The sequence below is a fragment of the Diadema setosum genome, chromosome 20, assembly GCF_964275005.1.
Source record: "Diadema setosum chromosome 20, eeDiaSeto1, whole genome shotgun sequence".
NCBI classification, from domain to species: domain Eukaryota; kingdom Metazoa; phylum Echinodermata; class Echinoidea; order Diadematoida; family Diadematidae; genus Diadema; species Diadema setosum.
Window position 1 is genome coordinate 8,270,080 of NC_092704.1, and position 16,797 is coordinate 8,286,876.

Sequence of the window (16,797 nt, forward strand, 5' to 3'; positions counted from 1 at the left end):
AAGTGTCTTTTAGCTGCAAATTGCAGCCAACCCCACACTGTGACTGGATTCTTGTATAGGCCTACAGACAGATTGTGAATAAGCAGAGAAAAAAAAAAGCGAGAGAAGTAAAGTATAATGGAAGAACTGAAGAATGATAAGAAAACTGAAGAATTAGAAAACTGTGGGATGATGGGAAACTGAAGAACTATCTGAAAATTGAGGTTTAACAGAAAACAAAAATCTGATGATTAATTATGGGAAAACTGAGGGTCCCTACGGCTACATGTACATTCCTTGACATGGTGCATTCACACATAATTTTCACTGGTCTTGGACCATGTGGCACAACCAACTCCAAAAGGTCAGGTGATTTATTCAAAGCACTAACAGTATGGTAAAGTCAGCTGTTCTGGCCCAGTTGAGCGATACCATGTGCAATCAAGTGTACATTCACTCAAGAAGAAGCAACAAGGTTGTGGCAATTCATGAGAACATCTACCTGTTGGACTCAGGCACACTGCTACACTTGAGTTGACTTGCTAACTTTACAACTACTGTAAAAGTGGAAATTTTTGTGGCGTGGAAATTTTCGCACATTTCGCACTCACAGTTTAGCTTCGCATGGACAAGATAGTCAATGAACTCAAAAGTTTGCATGACCTCTCTGTGAACCCTACCCTCCCTTAGCTTCCGGTCAACATCATTGCAAGTTGTTCACTACTGTATCATCATACATCAGATTTATCACTAACAGAGCATGTAGTTCTTGTGGCTCTGTGGTTGAATCATTTGAGAGAGACTTGCACTGTAAATTTAATCTTAAAGATCGTAAAGTTCATCTTAAAGTTAAGAAATGTTAGGGGAACCTAGCTACTGTACAGAAATGGCTGAAGAGTCTGCAGTCCACAGCAAAAATAAGACTTGTTGCAGAGGGCTGCATATACTGGATAGTAGCCCAACTTTTGACCTTCCTTGCATACAAGTTTTATGTAGCCAATAACCAGCTCTACTGAATAATTGTAATAAAACCAAAAAAAAAAAATGAATACTCGTAAAAATAACTTGACAAAATCTCTATAAAATGACAAATAAGCATAAAATTTGGGAACAAACTGAACTTATACCACACTTTCTTACTTCATTCATTTTTTTTTTTTTAAGATGGCCATGCAGACTTGTGAATGGCATCTTTCGGTGATGCCATCATTATGAACTCAACTTGGCCACTTATGGTCACAACAAATTTGTCCACTTTCTCAAACGCTCTTGCATGCTACACTGCCGGATAACACAAAGCGCACCATATGGTGATGAAGAAGAGTAATGCTTGTGGGGTTGATGTGGGATTTGACGAGGGGAAAAGGTTAAGTGGTCAAATCTTCCACTTGAGCTAGTTCAGTCACTTCAGTTTGCTATCATCTCTTTTAATCTAGAAAAATAAGAACAACTTTCGAGTATGACCTTGTTATTCAAAAGATAAAAGTATTTTGAATAGATGGGACTATGAGGATAGGAGAAAGTGTGAAAATCTCAGACAAAACTCACCTCACAGCTAATGATCACATGCAAGCATGACGGCTCTGAATAGAACACTCAGCCACATGCACATGAGGTGTAGGAAGAAGAGAGAGGGATGGTGAGATAGAGAGATGTGAATGAAAGGGATGGAAGAAAGAAGGTGAAGATGAAGCAGCGAAAGTGAGAAAAGACCCACAATGATAATACAGCTATTCCGACGCCAAGTTCAGGAATCCCTCTTGCCGTTGCTATTCCATTCCGAAAGCCAAAACCACTTGCGACTGAGAATATCGGCCGATGCGGGTTGAGTGATGATGATGTTGGTGGCAGGGTCGGCCTGATGTGCACGTTGTTGTTGTCGCCAGCGGCCACAGGCAAACGGTGAAATCAGTGGGACCTGCCGCTTGGCACATTGCGCATGGTGATGTAATGATATGAAGATACCACGGAGGGATAAATGTGACTGTGTGTGTGTGTGTCTGTGTCTGTGTGTGTGTCTGTGTGTGAGCGAGTTTTGTTTGAATGGGACTGGAGCCTGCACTGGAATGCATGTGTGTCGAAAATACCTTGCCCCCAACGCCTGCAGGAAGGAGGCGCGTGAAGCGAATTAGTCCCCGGCCGACCACCGAGAAATAGAAGAGAGGATGAAATCTATGAAACAAAATGTCTCCCTCTCAATCTCGGTTTCTCTAAATCACTTTCTTACTCTCCTCGTGCAACACTAGCCGGTTGTTTACGTTCACTCCATCCCCCCCCCCCACACACACACACACACCCATGCACTCTGGGATTTATTTAGAGTGGATATCAACGGTAAACAATTACCGACATGGAGGAAAACGGGGACGGTGGGAGGGGGAGATCGTAGAGTAAGACGCAAGACGATAATGATTCTTTCGTTTTCTCCCTTCTCCTCTAGCAGTCCCTCTTCCATTCGACACACTCAATTGAATTTCTCAAAATTGGGGTCGGAGCAGAAATGACGAGAAGGGTTGGGTGGACTGAGGAAATTTGTCGGCAAAGAGAGAGAGAGTATAGAACCAGATTGATAGATAATTCAATGATCTCACAGATTCACAACCATACACAAATGAGAAAACTGTGTCATGCATGCATGAGTGAAATATATGTTTGTATGCAAAAATATATATATCTATAAATGTGAAATATAAAGCTATATACATGAAATATATGTTTACATATGTGTGTGTGTGTGTGTGTGTGTGTGTGTGAAATTTATTGTTCCCCTATTGCCCTTAATGGAACATTTTTGAAAAAAAAAATAGAGCATGTCACAATTTATATATGTGTGTGTGTGTGTGTGTGTGAAGTTTATTGTTCCACCATTGCCCTTAATGGAACATTTTTGCCAAAAAAAAAAAAAAAATAGAGCATGTCACAATACTCCTAATTTGTCATTCTGTCTCATCCCCCACAAAGAATGATATACAGTGTATTTACCTTGTACTGACTCATAAACATTAATACTCCAAGAAACTAAAGCAACAATGTTAAAGAGTATTTTTGGTCAGTGTCAAAAAAGTAAAACTTGAATGTCATGAAGAGCACAAGTTGGAATAAATATAAAAGTGAAGGTTTTCGTCAAATTCATGCAACAGTATTCTTAATCTAGTAAGAATTTGCTTTATAAACCAGCCATTACATTTTTGTTGTACACAGATCGCATTTTCTTCAACATAAACCTTGATCAACAAATTATATCTCAATGGGGAAGGGGACTAAAAATTATCTTCAGCAGTCACATGCATCATCCCCATGCATAGAGCAAAATTAGGGTATAAATCTTGTATATCCCAATTCACATAGTCAATCTGAGTAGACAGAATGTGACCCATATGAAGCATTGAATTAAGATGAGATTCTTCTGCTCTGCTTAAACTTGAAAACAAGTTGTGCATGTGACATACTAGGATAGCATCTAGAGGCTGTTTTGCAATATCCCTAAATCATAGATACAACCATGTGTTTGTATGGACTGTACTGTAAGTGTGAATGCAGCCTGTAGACCAGGTTCTGTTACGGTTTCAGCAGGTTTTGTCGAGGTATGAGCACAACCCAACACCAATTGCCGATGACATCAGGATTTTCTTCATCAAAAAATGCATACAATGTTGCACATCCACCAAATCATATCAGCACATCACATAACCTTTGCCAATCAGGAGGAAATGTTAGAGGCATTTCCATTTACACCCCAGCTTTACAGGTTGGCTGACATTACCAGTTGTTTAAAGCACAGCCTTGAAACTAAACAGACCACTGGCCAAGATAATATATCACATGTATCTTGCCTCATCAACAACAGGTCTAAATCAAACTCCCCCTAACCCCCCCCCCCCCCCCCCCCCCCGTACACAAAAATATGATAAATAAATCTACAAAAGAAAAAAGAACCTACAGATTTCTCATATTTCAGTAACTGAAAGCTCTACCACAATCCTTGCTTTGATGTTCCAAACTACAGACCAGGAATTGCACTGATACATTCATTGTGTTTTTTCTGACTTCAATCTTACTTAGATATGAAAGGAGTAGATATTCAATTGATTGCTCATTTCAAACAACAAGAAGTATGGTTCAGTTGTTTGTTTGGTTGTTTGGTTGTTTTTTTGTTTTTGTTTGTTTGTTTTTTGTTGTTTTTTATTGGGGGGGGGTCCTGTTAGAAAATCTTAAATTTGAGTCTATAGTTAAACTGATTCCTGTAAAATCAAGAACATCCCACCATCCCACCACTGTTTGTGGAGAAGGGGAACTATCTTCATCATCTCCATACACATTGTGAATCCAGGCACACACCAGAACTTGCCAAGCTTTTTCACCATCATTCAGTAATCCATCCAAACTTGACCCAACTGTAGATAAGCAGGCTTACCGAGGTGTAGCAATAGGCCCCAGTCCAATAGGTGCGCCATGATGACACAGTGGGGTTAAGGGGAATACGCAAATCTCTTTTCTCTTTCGGCAGTTAGTTTCTAGGTATTTGAGCCAATTGGGATGTACATGTAAGCACATTAGCATGCATACCAACTGGTGAACAAAGAAATGGTCAGGGTTTGGTATAAGATACTGTAAAACCAGAAATGTCTGCATGCATTTGCATTTCACGAATTTCACAAGCCAAAATTTGTGAAATCAAAATGCATGCGAAAGTTCTTGTCTACACTATATGTAATGAATGCCAGTGACAATTTGCAGAAATTTCATGCCGCAAAAAAAAAAAAAAAAAAACCCGAAAACATAATGCCTCCGGCACCACTTCGTGGCGGAGGCATAAAAAGGTCTTACCCCAATTCATGAAAATTTCATGCTGCTAAGACATCTTGCTTTACAGTAGTTATAGGTTAACATGTAAACCACCCAAACTTGATAGAAATTGCTGAGTAAAGTATCAACGGGCAAAACACTAAAAAAAAAATTTAATCCAGTTCAACTTCTGACACACTTCACCCTGGTACATCTGTTTTCTATTGTATTTCTTCAACATAATACCAGGCTTTGAAATACTTGGTACATCCACAAGAAGACAAGGGCTGTGTGTTTAATATTACAGAGGAAAAGCTGTAGCTCAAGAACAAGACCACAGACTTTCAATCACAAGAATCCTGGTTTGAGCCTGCTCGCTCGAGTGGTGGATCCCTGGGCAAGGCACTTCGGAAATGTAAGTTCTAGCTGTCCAGCCCTTCTGAAGGGACTTGAGACCGATGCTTTCTTAGCTACCATAGTAAAATCAATCTGCAGTTTGACCCAATATCAATACACAGTTGCAGAAATGCTTGCAGATGTTTGGGAACATGTTATGGACGAAATCCTCAGCCACAGAAGACAACTGATTTGCACCAAACAATGTCCACAGGTACATATCATACCATTCTGCCTCCCAGTTGCTTAACCCTTTGTGTGCTTCTGAGTGCTGACTAGGACAGAAAAAAAAAAAAAAAAAAACATAGCCCTGTACACACTGTCCAAAGTCCCTGGCACCGAAAGGGTTGAGAAGGTGCCAGTTCATCGACACTGCTCTCTCAGTAAAATATCACATGGCCGACACACACATAAACACACACGCACAAATGCACAATTACTCACATTAATATCACCACGGCAAAGACAAAAACAAAGAAAGAAAAATCCCTGGCATATGCTACATAAGCTTTCATTATGATTGCTCATGTGGTCACATTCATCCTTATCTGCACCCCAACAATCTTTCCCTGAAGCATGCAAAATGAGATGGGGGAGAGGCTTACCTCACGACGGAGAATATGCTGGCGGGAAGTTGTAACAGCAGGGCAATCTCATCGACGATGAGGTCTGTTTCTTCCTCTGGTATCCTATGGCAACGGGAAGAGGGGAGGGGAAAGGAGGAGGAGGAGAAGAAACATGTACTGCAATGTGAAGTCATGTTCACTGACGGAGATGTAATAGAGAAAATGTGACTGCGAGTCTATTCAGGGTGAACAGGATTCTGGGATCTTGGACAGAAAATTCTGGGCTCAACGCCCGCCCTGCCCATTCATCCTCATCAAAACTGTTCCCCTTCATCTAGGCATAGAAATGGGTGCCTGGAAATGTTGGGGGGATTAATGGAGACAAGGACCTCTGAGAGACATTCTTTGCATCCAAAAGTCTATCCTTGGTGAATAACACCTCCTTTTAGACACATCATTTATTGTGATTATTTACGTGATCTGTGTATAAAAGCATTGAGCTCCCCCAACACAATGGTAGTCTTTGATGAATGGTGAGTGTCATTCTAAGCATAGTCATGCACAAGGATAAGAAATGGCAACACCCAAAATAATATGATATGAATAATGTCAATATCATCAATGATAATAATAGTAATAACAATGGTATTAATAGCAATGTAAATACTACAAAATCAATGATAGATATGATGATACTACTAGCATTATCATTATTATCACAGCGCAATAGTTGAAGTAGTAGCAATAGCAGTAGTAGTAGTAGTAGTACTAATAGTAGTAGCATTAGTAGTAGTACTAGTAGCAGTAGTAGTTGTAGTAGTAGTAGTAGTAGTAGTAGTAGTGGTAGAAGTAGAAGTAGTAGTAGTGGTGGTAGTAGTAGTAGTAGTAGTAGTAGTAGTAGTAGTAGTAGTAGTAGTAGTAGTAGTAGTAGCAGTAGTAGTAGTAGTAGTAGCAACAGTAGTAGCGATTCAATTTCCTACAATATGGGACCCAGGAGTTTGCATTCATAGAGTAATATTTTTGTCACAATGTAGTTTAGCAAACGGCTAGCTACTGAAGTACAGCTCATATTGATCTTAACTCTATTGCTATCTTTGTTATAAAAAATGTCTGGACTGATCGAAGTCAACTCTTTTGAACCAAATGATGTATTCACACTTCATTAAATGCATACATCCTGTGATTTAATTAAATGAGCTTTACACCTGTATTTTTCATGGGGTTGCAGTTATTCTTTTTAGTAAAACTGGTATTTTTTTTTATACCTTTACCAATTACATTGGATGATATAACTGACACACACACAGAGGCAGATACTATGATGCTTTTAAATATGGTTTACATACCATTTGCAGCCAAATGCTAGTATACTGCCCTCTGTTGTCACACTTTGGACATACAAGTCAATATTTGATTCACATTACAAAGCACATGTGGGTCCTGAGTAGCTGCACGCTGTGTGTGTGAACCCGAAAGTGAAATCCTAAAGCTTGGTAAACACAGACTTAATAGCTCATCACCACTGTGCAAACCCAAATGGAATGAAAAAAAAAAAAAGTGTGCAATATAGCGCAAGGGATTTTCTCTCTTCTTCCTTTTGGCTGCAGCAGTTTCAAAAGGCCGTATGCTACGATCAATTTTATGAAGTGGACTCAGATGGTCAGACAGCAGTCAATCTTGATTTTCCCCCAAGCAAGAGAAGAAAAACAAAATAAATGACAAACAACAATTTGTCTCTGTCTCCAGGACGTTTAACCCATTGGCCCGAATTCACGAAGGTGGTACAAATGAAACCATGGTTTAAACCATGGACAAAATCTATGGAGCACCAAGTGTCGCATAGAATATTTCGTTACGAAATGAGTCATTTCGTCAATGAAATGATTATTTTGTAACGAAATGACAACGTTTGGTAACTAAATGAACACTTCGTCCACGAAATGATAATTTCATTAACGAAACGGTCATTTTGTCGACGAAATGACCAATTTCGTAACGAAATATACCGTGCGACACTTGGCACTCCACAGTTTTTGTCCATGGTTTAAACCATGGTTTCATTTGTACCACCTTCGTGAATTCGGGCCATTGAGGACTAGTCTCACGTATACTTGGGCAGGTGTCTATGGGAAATGCGTTTTGTATCATAATCAGCCCATCCTAAATGGGTTAATTACAAAGAATCACATAAGTGTGTGTATGTGTCTGTGTGTGTGTGAGTGAATGCATGTGTGCATGCATATAAAATGTGCAAATATATTACATTTAGGACGCAATATACAAAACATGTTAATTCATAAATACATACACATAAATGTATGCATGTGGTCAGTCACCATGCTACCATGAGAAGTTACAGAAGATTCAAGCTGAATACTACAAAACAGCATATTAAAGCCAATTTGAATGACACAAAATTTGATTAAAAAAACAAACAAAAATAAAAGTTTGAAATCTGAGAATTAAGACACTTTTTGCTTTTATCTGACATATGTTGCTGTGGGTTACAGCTCGTTATTCCGAAGGCTCTTTAGTCTGAAGATTCGTTATTCCGAAGGTTCATTGTTCCGAATTTCATTTTCGGATTAAGGAATCTTCGGAATAACGGACCTTCGGAATAATGCCACAAATGTTCGGATTAACAAACCCTTTTTCATTTTCGGGTTAACGAACCTCTAGGTATAGGGAAATTGTGTGTTTCAGATTAATGACCCTTCGGAATAGCGAACCTTCGGAAATAACGAACAGCACCTGTTGCTGTGGTGTCTTGCGATTACTTATTGTGTGTGAACACTGTTTTCCCCACCGGCAAAACTGCATCTCAACTTCACAGCTAATGTTCTCAGCTACATATTATCTAGTGGCTAGCTCTAAAGCCATTACGTCTTTGGCAGGTTGTTACAGACACAGTGAGGCAAAACACCTACATTGAAAGCATAGTGCCCGACAAAATGGAAGGTACTGCTTATCAGAACTTACTCTGCCATTTGGAATCTTTATCAGGTTTTCACAATAACAAGTCATAATTCATAGATGATGCATACATGTACCATAATGCACATACAGACTTGCTGGCACTGTACAAGCTGTTCAATTCATCCCCTCCCCCCCCCCCCCCCAAAAAAAAAAAAAAAAAAAATGCAGAAATAAAAATTAGCCACGGATTCTGTGTTTGCATGCATCAGATGCTATGACAAGCCATCTGGTCCAGAGACAAACAGCTCTAGCTCTAATTGGGACACCAAATCAATAATATAATACCTGACCATAACCATGGGTGTCCTCCGTGTAGAAGACACATAGAGCCCACAGATTGTATGCTTTAATACTCAGCTTCTGTTGCATCCTCTGTTCATGCTTCATGTGCATTCCGGTGATTTGGGATGATGTAACTTTCAATTTTTCACTGCTAAATCATATATTTCTGGTCAGTTTCCCTTTGCTTGCATTTATCTATTGCAGTAAACGTACATCTTAAAGGTACTAGCCCACATTTGCAAACCCACGAAAATCAAAACTGCATAAAACAGGTCCAATATGACTTCAAGTACAAGTTATAACAGTAACATACCTCACCTGTCGCTCTTTGTCTATACCATTCGATAAAAGAGAGAAAATCAAAGTTTTAAAATCAATTTTCAAACCGGGTCAACCCGACCCAAAATCGAATTACGAACGCGGGCTATAGCTACGTACATTGTACATGCATTGTAACACGTACGTGGACCGGAGCTAGCGAGCGTTATACGCATGCATACGGATTACGTGCATCTTCATTTATTTTTATGAAAGTAATGGACTAATTGGAACGAAATTTTGCACAGGTGTTACTGCAATCATACCCAAACTCCATGCTAACTATGAGACCAATTGCTGCAGGTTTACAAATGTGGGCTAATACCTTTAACCCGTTGAGGACGAATCTAGAGTATACTCGGGCAGGTGTCTATGGGAAATGCATGCTGTAGCAAAATCAGCCCGTCCTCACTGGGTTAAAGGAAAATTTTGCATCAGATGGCATTTTAGTTTCAAAAGAAAGAGCAAAATTCCACAAACACAACATTGAAAATTTTATCAAAATCTGATTTGAAGTAAGGAAGTGATAAAGTTTCAAGATTTGAAAAATTTGCCAATATCTGCAAAACAGTTCTTGAATAGTTGATATTAATATGCCACTGAATGCAAAAAGAGTCTGGCAAATTTTAGTTAAAAAAAAAATAATAATTGTCATCCGATGGAATCCACTCATTTGCAGGTCTCTTTGGATTTGATGAAGGACACGCAGGATTTGTTTGCACCATCATCCTTGAAAGGCTTAGCAAACGTGAACATATGTGCTCATTTTCGTGAACTCCGATGTGCTGTATAAATTTGGGATTCAGGACTCGTGGAGTTAAACAGAATCTGACCGTGTCAAGTTCCATCATGTGTTTGCGCCCGTCGCCGCCCCGGAAGAGAGTTTGTTTTGGCAGTGGCTGCATCCCCCTCCATCATGGTTGGAGTGGCGGGCAAACTCTAGTCTGACAGTTGTTTATGACAAAGATAAACTTGCCCACAAACACAGTGTCGCTTTGCAACTTGAACCTGGGCCACAGGCCAGGCGCCTGAGTGGCTCAAGTTGGACAACATTAATGTCTGCTACTGCCAGTATTATCCCATCTCCCACAAAATTCCTACCCTCCCCCCCCCCCAGGATTCCATACATAATGCCAACCCTTAATCACTAAATACCTACACACACCATTCCACGCACACATTACATTCATTAGGAGTATAGCAGTTCCGGTCATATAACAAAGGTTTGAAGATTCAAGCAGGTTTAAAGCAAAATGTCTTTGTACTGATAGCCTCACATGTGGTTCTTAGTTAAAATAATATGAACTACATGTAGTCCTGTTTATGATAATAGCTGAGTGTGTCATATTTCATCCCATTCCTCTTGAAAAATCTCTTAAACCAAGGATTAAATTAATTTCAAGACACCAATAAATTCATGAGTACATCCCCCATCACTGTACAATTTGCATTATATATACTCACTTCAATAATGGACAAAGTGACAAGATTAAGAAAGCAATTAGATTTCCCGCACCACTAGATTCCAGTTCACTAACACAGCAAATCACTCTTACAAATCATATGATTTTAATAATCAAGTTAATTTCCACAAACCACATGCAAATCTCTATCATCTCTAAAGCACGTATTTCTAAAGGGGCTTAGACTCATGAAAAGTTTTAATAACTTACTCCACCCCAACCCCTTTCTTCCTATTACACCTCCTGCTGCCCAACCCCTAACCAAGCCCTATCCCATCCCTTCAATCAAAGTTTAATTCACACACACACACACACACACACACACACACACACACACACAAGGAAAAGACTGTCAAAAAAAAAAAGAAATCATGAAAGACGGAGAGCGACTCAATTTGCAAACATACATCACATGTTCTGGATCAATACCCAATGTTTACGCTCTCTAACTCTCGCTCCCCCTCCACTAATACATTAAGCATGACAACTAATCAATCAAGCCAACCTTAACTTCTAGGCTCCGAACATATGGTAGGAAAAAAAAAAGACTTTCCATCAATCCACTACAGTCCTTTTTCTTCAAAGGATACAGGTGGAAAGTATTGATTTTCCAAAGAAGCTCCACGCCCAACATCCTCAATCATACTTGTGCCCCTTTCAGACGGTAGAAAAATCTCTCTTGTAATCATGATTTTAATCTCTATTAGAAGAATCATGATTGTAGGTGAGATATTTCCATAGTCTGAAAGCAAATTATTGCAACCACAATTCCAGAATCTCGATTTGCAAATGAACATTGGGAGGTTTCCCCAATCTTAATTTTCTTGATTAATGGTGCACGCCTTCTGTCTGAAACATTCCACCTTCAACGCATGATTGAGGAGGCGGGGCTTAGCTCGCCTTTACATTTATTTCTGCCCACAGACCATGCAAATGTCATGCGATCTGCCTGCACTGCATCAGCTAGCACAAGCTTTGCGAGTTTCACTGACAGGTCAGGAAGCGCCGTAACTCCAAAACTCCAAAAGATTTACAAACATGATTACATTCAAGCATCTGAATGTTTGGTACTTTAAAACAAGATTCATGAAGATGATTAAAAAGACATATTTTTCTATCATCTGAAAGAGCTCTCAGTTTCTGGATGGAACGACGTATTGATTTAAAATATTGAATTCTATAGGAGGCTGGAAAAAAAAAAAGAGGAAGAAATGATGAAAATAGTATGCATAAATTGACTAAAGATATCGTACAAAACTTTCACACATGGCATATGACCATTTTGATTTTTAAAAAAAAGGCTTAAAATCCTTCTTGAGTGGAACTGGGAAAAACATACTGAAAACATATTCATTTTGTTCTTGCGCAAATGGCATTCTTAACCCGTTGAGGACGAGTCCCGAGTATACTCAGGCAGGTGTCTATGGGAAATGCATGTTGTAGCAAAATCAGTCCGTCCTCAACGGGTTAATCGTGTCCACAATATAGAGATTTTCCATCTAAATCAGATTGTATGGATGAAACTTCTGGTTACTGTTATAGGTGATGTGTAAGTAATCTGATATACATATCTTCATACTTGAATTTGAAAAAGTGGATAGAGCATCGTTTGGACTAAAACACACTGACACATTAGGAAGTTGACTATTATTTTCTATGTTTACAAGTACATAACAGATTTCAGTAACTGTCCTTTACGACTGCAAGTTACTTTAATATCCATAAGAGTATTAATTGGAGTTGTTGATTGTTGATTTGACAGAGTTCTTGTCAAAGCTCACTTAATCAAATTATCAAGTTCATTACCACTACATGCATGCTTTGACCAAGCAAACATCTAACAGTCTCCACATATTTTAACGTGTTGAGGACGGTTTGATTTTGCTGTATCACGCATTTCCCACAGACACTTGCCCAAATATACTCAGGACTCATCCTATTAAAATGGGTTAACACATGATGTAAAAATGCCTTATAATATCTACAACTGTAAAATCTAAAACTATTAAAGCAATCACATCAGATCTTGATTTTTCAGTCTGTCATATATGACTTTGGTTTTTTGCTTTTGAATGTCAAGCAAAGATATTCTTGCCCATAAATTAAAACATAAAATAACCTCACATAAATACTTTGGATGAAATGGTGTCTTCAACAAAATGAAAACAAAAAGATTATAGTACCTTCATTTCAATTTCATTGACTTTAAAAATGTTATGAAGCCTTTGATGATTTCATTAATTTCAATGACATTGAACATTCTTCTTTCACAAGGTAAAGCACAGCAGCTTGAACCTGCCTGTGTAAAGGTCACTATATCTGTAGACTGGATGCAATCTCATCACTAGAGGGGGTTATCACAGCCAAAACCTGGGGAGGCCTTCGAGTGAGTAAACCTTGCGCTATACAGCTTGTATGCATTGGAGCAGAACAATTTTGCATCCTCTATGATGTCATAATGACAAGATAATGACATGCCATACAGCCACCCACCACTAGAGGGAGCTTTTGAATTGTATTAACTCTGTAAACTTTTCCAACGGTGTAATACTCCTGCTTTAACTACATACCTCTTCTGCCGGGTGAATATGATAAAATTTGTGATTTCAATACCAAGGACATCAAAAATGTCAACATGCATGCAGTGTACATGATGATTCTCCTTCTGCTTATTCAGTGCACACTTTACTGGATAGAATATCATCTATCTAGATCTACACTGTATTTCTCCTGTCTACATCTGATATTTCGTGGTAAAATATGATCTATTTGTACTATGTACTTTGAATTTTTTTTTCATCTTCACAATGTGTGGATGGTACACACACACACACACACACATACATGTTTATGGCGTCAACCGTGGACCAAGTTTAGTGCTATGCAATAGAGGACGTATGTAGAATATAATCTAATTAGCGCTTTTGAATTTGAAAACAATTAATTAACTGCTTAGAATAATTATTTTTTATAAATGCGCTAATATTTTATTATATTAATATATATCTTTAATATTTGATGTTATGCATTCAACTGTGGACGTTCTACAAGTGCGCATGTGCAAATCACCATCACACGTTACACAAAATGTACCTCACACCGCGGACGTACCCGCAAACAGGTGCAATAACCGACGGTCCTTGATCTCATACCGATATAGACATATGCTGGATATCGGTAGGCCCTATACGTGCCGAACCAGTTTTTGGGAAAACTTCGCTTGAAATACCGTTAGTGAGCGGTTAAGCAGCTACATTAATTTCAGTCAGAGACTGGGGGGAGGGGGGGGGGGGGGTAGGGGGCGGGGCGGAGGTCTGCACTCAAACATGAAAATGACATAGGGATTGGAATGCATTGCAAGTTACCATTGGAATTGAAACAAAAACCAACGTTTGTAAGCTTTAAAAACGCACTTGACCGAAACTGTTACTTGACAACTTTTTCAGTTTCCCTCTTTTGTATGGGCTTCTCTCTCCCTATCTCTCCTCTCTCTCCTTCTCTCTCTCCCTCTCTCTCTGTGTTTCTCTTTCTGTCTGTCTCCCTCATTCTCTCTCTCTCCTGAACTCTCATTTCTTTTTTCGTCTCTTTCATTTTAAACTACGGCGATGTACTTGTATAATTGTACATGGTTATCTTTGATTGATCATGTTTGTTTCTGTCGAAATGTGTGCCGCAGTTTCATCAACATGTTATTGTTTTTTTCTATATTTTTTTGTTTTTAAGTATGAGTTTTGTTTGTTTGTTTGTTTTGTTTTGTTTTTTGGCTTCTTTGTTCATTTCTGTATAAAATGTATATCTATGTTGTATTTTTTATCCGCACGGACCTGCGGAAGAACAGCCTTCGGGCTGAAGTATGTGCCGTGCATAAATAAATGAATGAAATGAAATGAAAAAAAAAAAAAAAAAAAAAAACCTTTAGCTGACCATCTCAACGGAAAGGAGGGGAGTGCTTGAGGTGATACACCCCAAAAAATAGAAAGTCGTTTGGGCACTAAAAAAAAAATTGTGTGGGTCTTTCTGTAGGCCTATATACCACGTCAGGCTAAATTCAAATTCAAATTCAAAGTTTATTTCATTTTTCGACAAAACATATGTTCCACTTCTTTTGATAACAGAGAATAAGGTAAATAATAAGAACATAGTGAAATGAATAGACTGTACAATTGAGGACCTATAGTAATCATACATTGTATAAAAAAAAGAAACAGAAGTGATCAAAGTGAAGTACATGTATACCGTTGCTTACAGTGCGAAAAATGGAGGGACCCACTAAAAAGACACTAAAAAGACCCACTATTAAAAAAGAAAGAAAGAGAGAGAGAGAGAGAGAGAGAGAGAGAGGCTGTTCAAAGGTAAACGTAGGTAGGCCTAATAATTTTGATGTATAAGGGTAAGAGGGTAAAAAAGGGAAAAGGGTAAATTTTGGGATTTTTGTGACAAATAAAAAAATTTTTGCCATTGGGTGACAAATTGTAAAATGGTGTGTTATCGGGTGACAGTGCCCCCCCCCCCCCCTAGGGGGGGGGGGGGTCTTTTTGATCGCACGTATGAACTGAATGTTGATTACCTATAGACGGTAATTTAATATAGGCCCTGCCGACATCCTACAATGGGCAGAGCTGTCTACCGGTGAGATCGAGGACCGTATATTACATCATTATCACAGATACCACAGTACATCCGCGATGTACGGTAATAATTTGTGTGACGTACGTGTGATCGTGATTTGCGCAAGCGCAGTTGTAGAACGTCCGCGGCTGAATGCCAAGTAGATAATTGCACTCGAATCTAGATCGTTTAAATTATTCTATCAGTTTTTAAGATCAAACGGGATAAACAAATTATATTCTACATAGGCTACATGTACGTCCTCTATTGACTAAAACCAAACTAAAAAAAAATAATAATAATAAACCCCAAAGCTCTCATAAAGCAAAATAAACTTGTGCTACCACTCTCGCTAGCATTGAGTTACCCTTCCTAGCGGAGGTCTTCGGGGATAACTACTACAAGGTACAAGGTACTGCATATAGCACTAACCTACATTTGGACGAGCCGTAATTACCGTTGTTCAAGGGTCGGGTCCCGTCACTTTCACGGAATTAAATCACATGGGGGGGGGGGGGGCTACTTTTAAAGGGACTGATGTATACAATAATCCAATTGGAATGTTATCCCATTTTAACCCATGGCTTTTACCCATGCACCTTCTTCATATATTGGAACAACCGTCATGACCATGTGACCAATTACATCAAAACACACCAGTCGTTAAGATTTGCATGCCATATTATAATGAACATATATTTTTTTTTTTGATATGTATACAGGTGTATTCTAGACTTGTATCGCCCTTTTTATGAAATGTGCTGGTGGATTACTAGCAATTGCATGAGATGAATATGTTTTGATGTGTTCCCCCCCCCCCCCCAAGGGTGGTGGGGGGCGAGTACACGGCAACATAATTTAGGCCCTGCCGATATTCGCCACCAGTATGAGATCGAGGACCGTCCGGTTATCGCAGATACGTCCGCAGTGTGAGGTATATTTTTTGTGACGTGTGATCGGGAGTTGCGCAAGCGCAGTTGTGGAACGTCCGCAGTTGAATGCAAATTTAAACATTCAAAATTGATAATTGCTCTGAATCTAGCTCGTTTAAATCATTCTTAACAGATTTTAAATTCAACAGGGCTAAATACTTTTGTTTCTACATGCTTGTACGTCCTCTACTGCATAGTACTAAACTCCATTTGGAGGAGCCCTAGTTGTTCAAGGGTCCCTGTCACTTTTGCCAATTTCAGTGGGTCACGTGCCAACTGGTTTCAATGGGGACAAATTCTATTGTTTCACTTTCCATGTACAACAATACTCCCAATTGTCAATGTGTATTCAATAGGGATCTCCAATGGGGATTCAATTGGATATTCATCCTTGGATAGCCAAATAAGAAAATTATTGTTTCATTTGGAACACAAATTAACAGTTGGCCATATTTTGGTTATAGGTACGGTATGTGCAATGAAACTTATGTA

At 38.9% G+C, this 16,797-nt stretch overlaps 1 protein-coding gene across 1 annotated transcript in view; it reads right to left on the reverse strand.

Annotated features, from left to right (window-relative positions):
- LOC140243859 (uncharacterized) overlaps positions 1–16,797 on the reverse strand; it is a 342,981-nt gene that overhangs the window by 153,657 nt on the left and 172,527 nt on the right. The window contains exon 10 of the mRNA XM_072323532.1: positions 5,766–5,849. Within this exon, the coding sequence (XP_072179633.1) occupies positions 5,766–5,849 (84 nt within the window). The remainder of the gene's footprint in view (positions 1–5,765; positions 5,850–16,797) is intronic.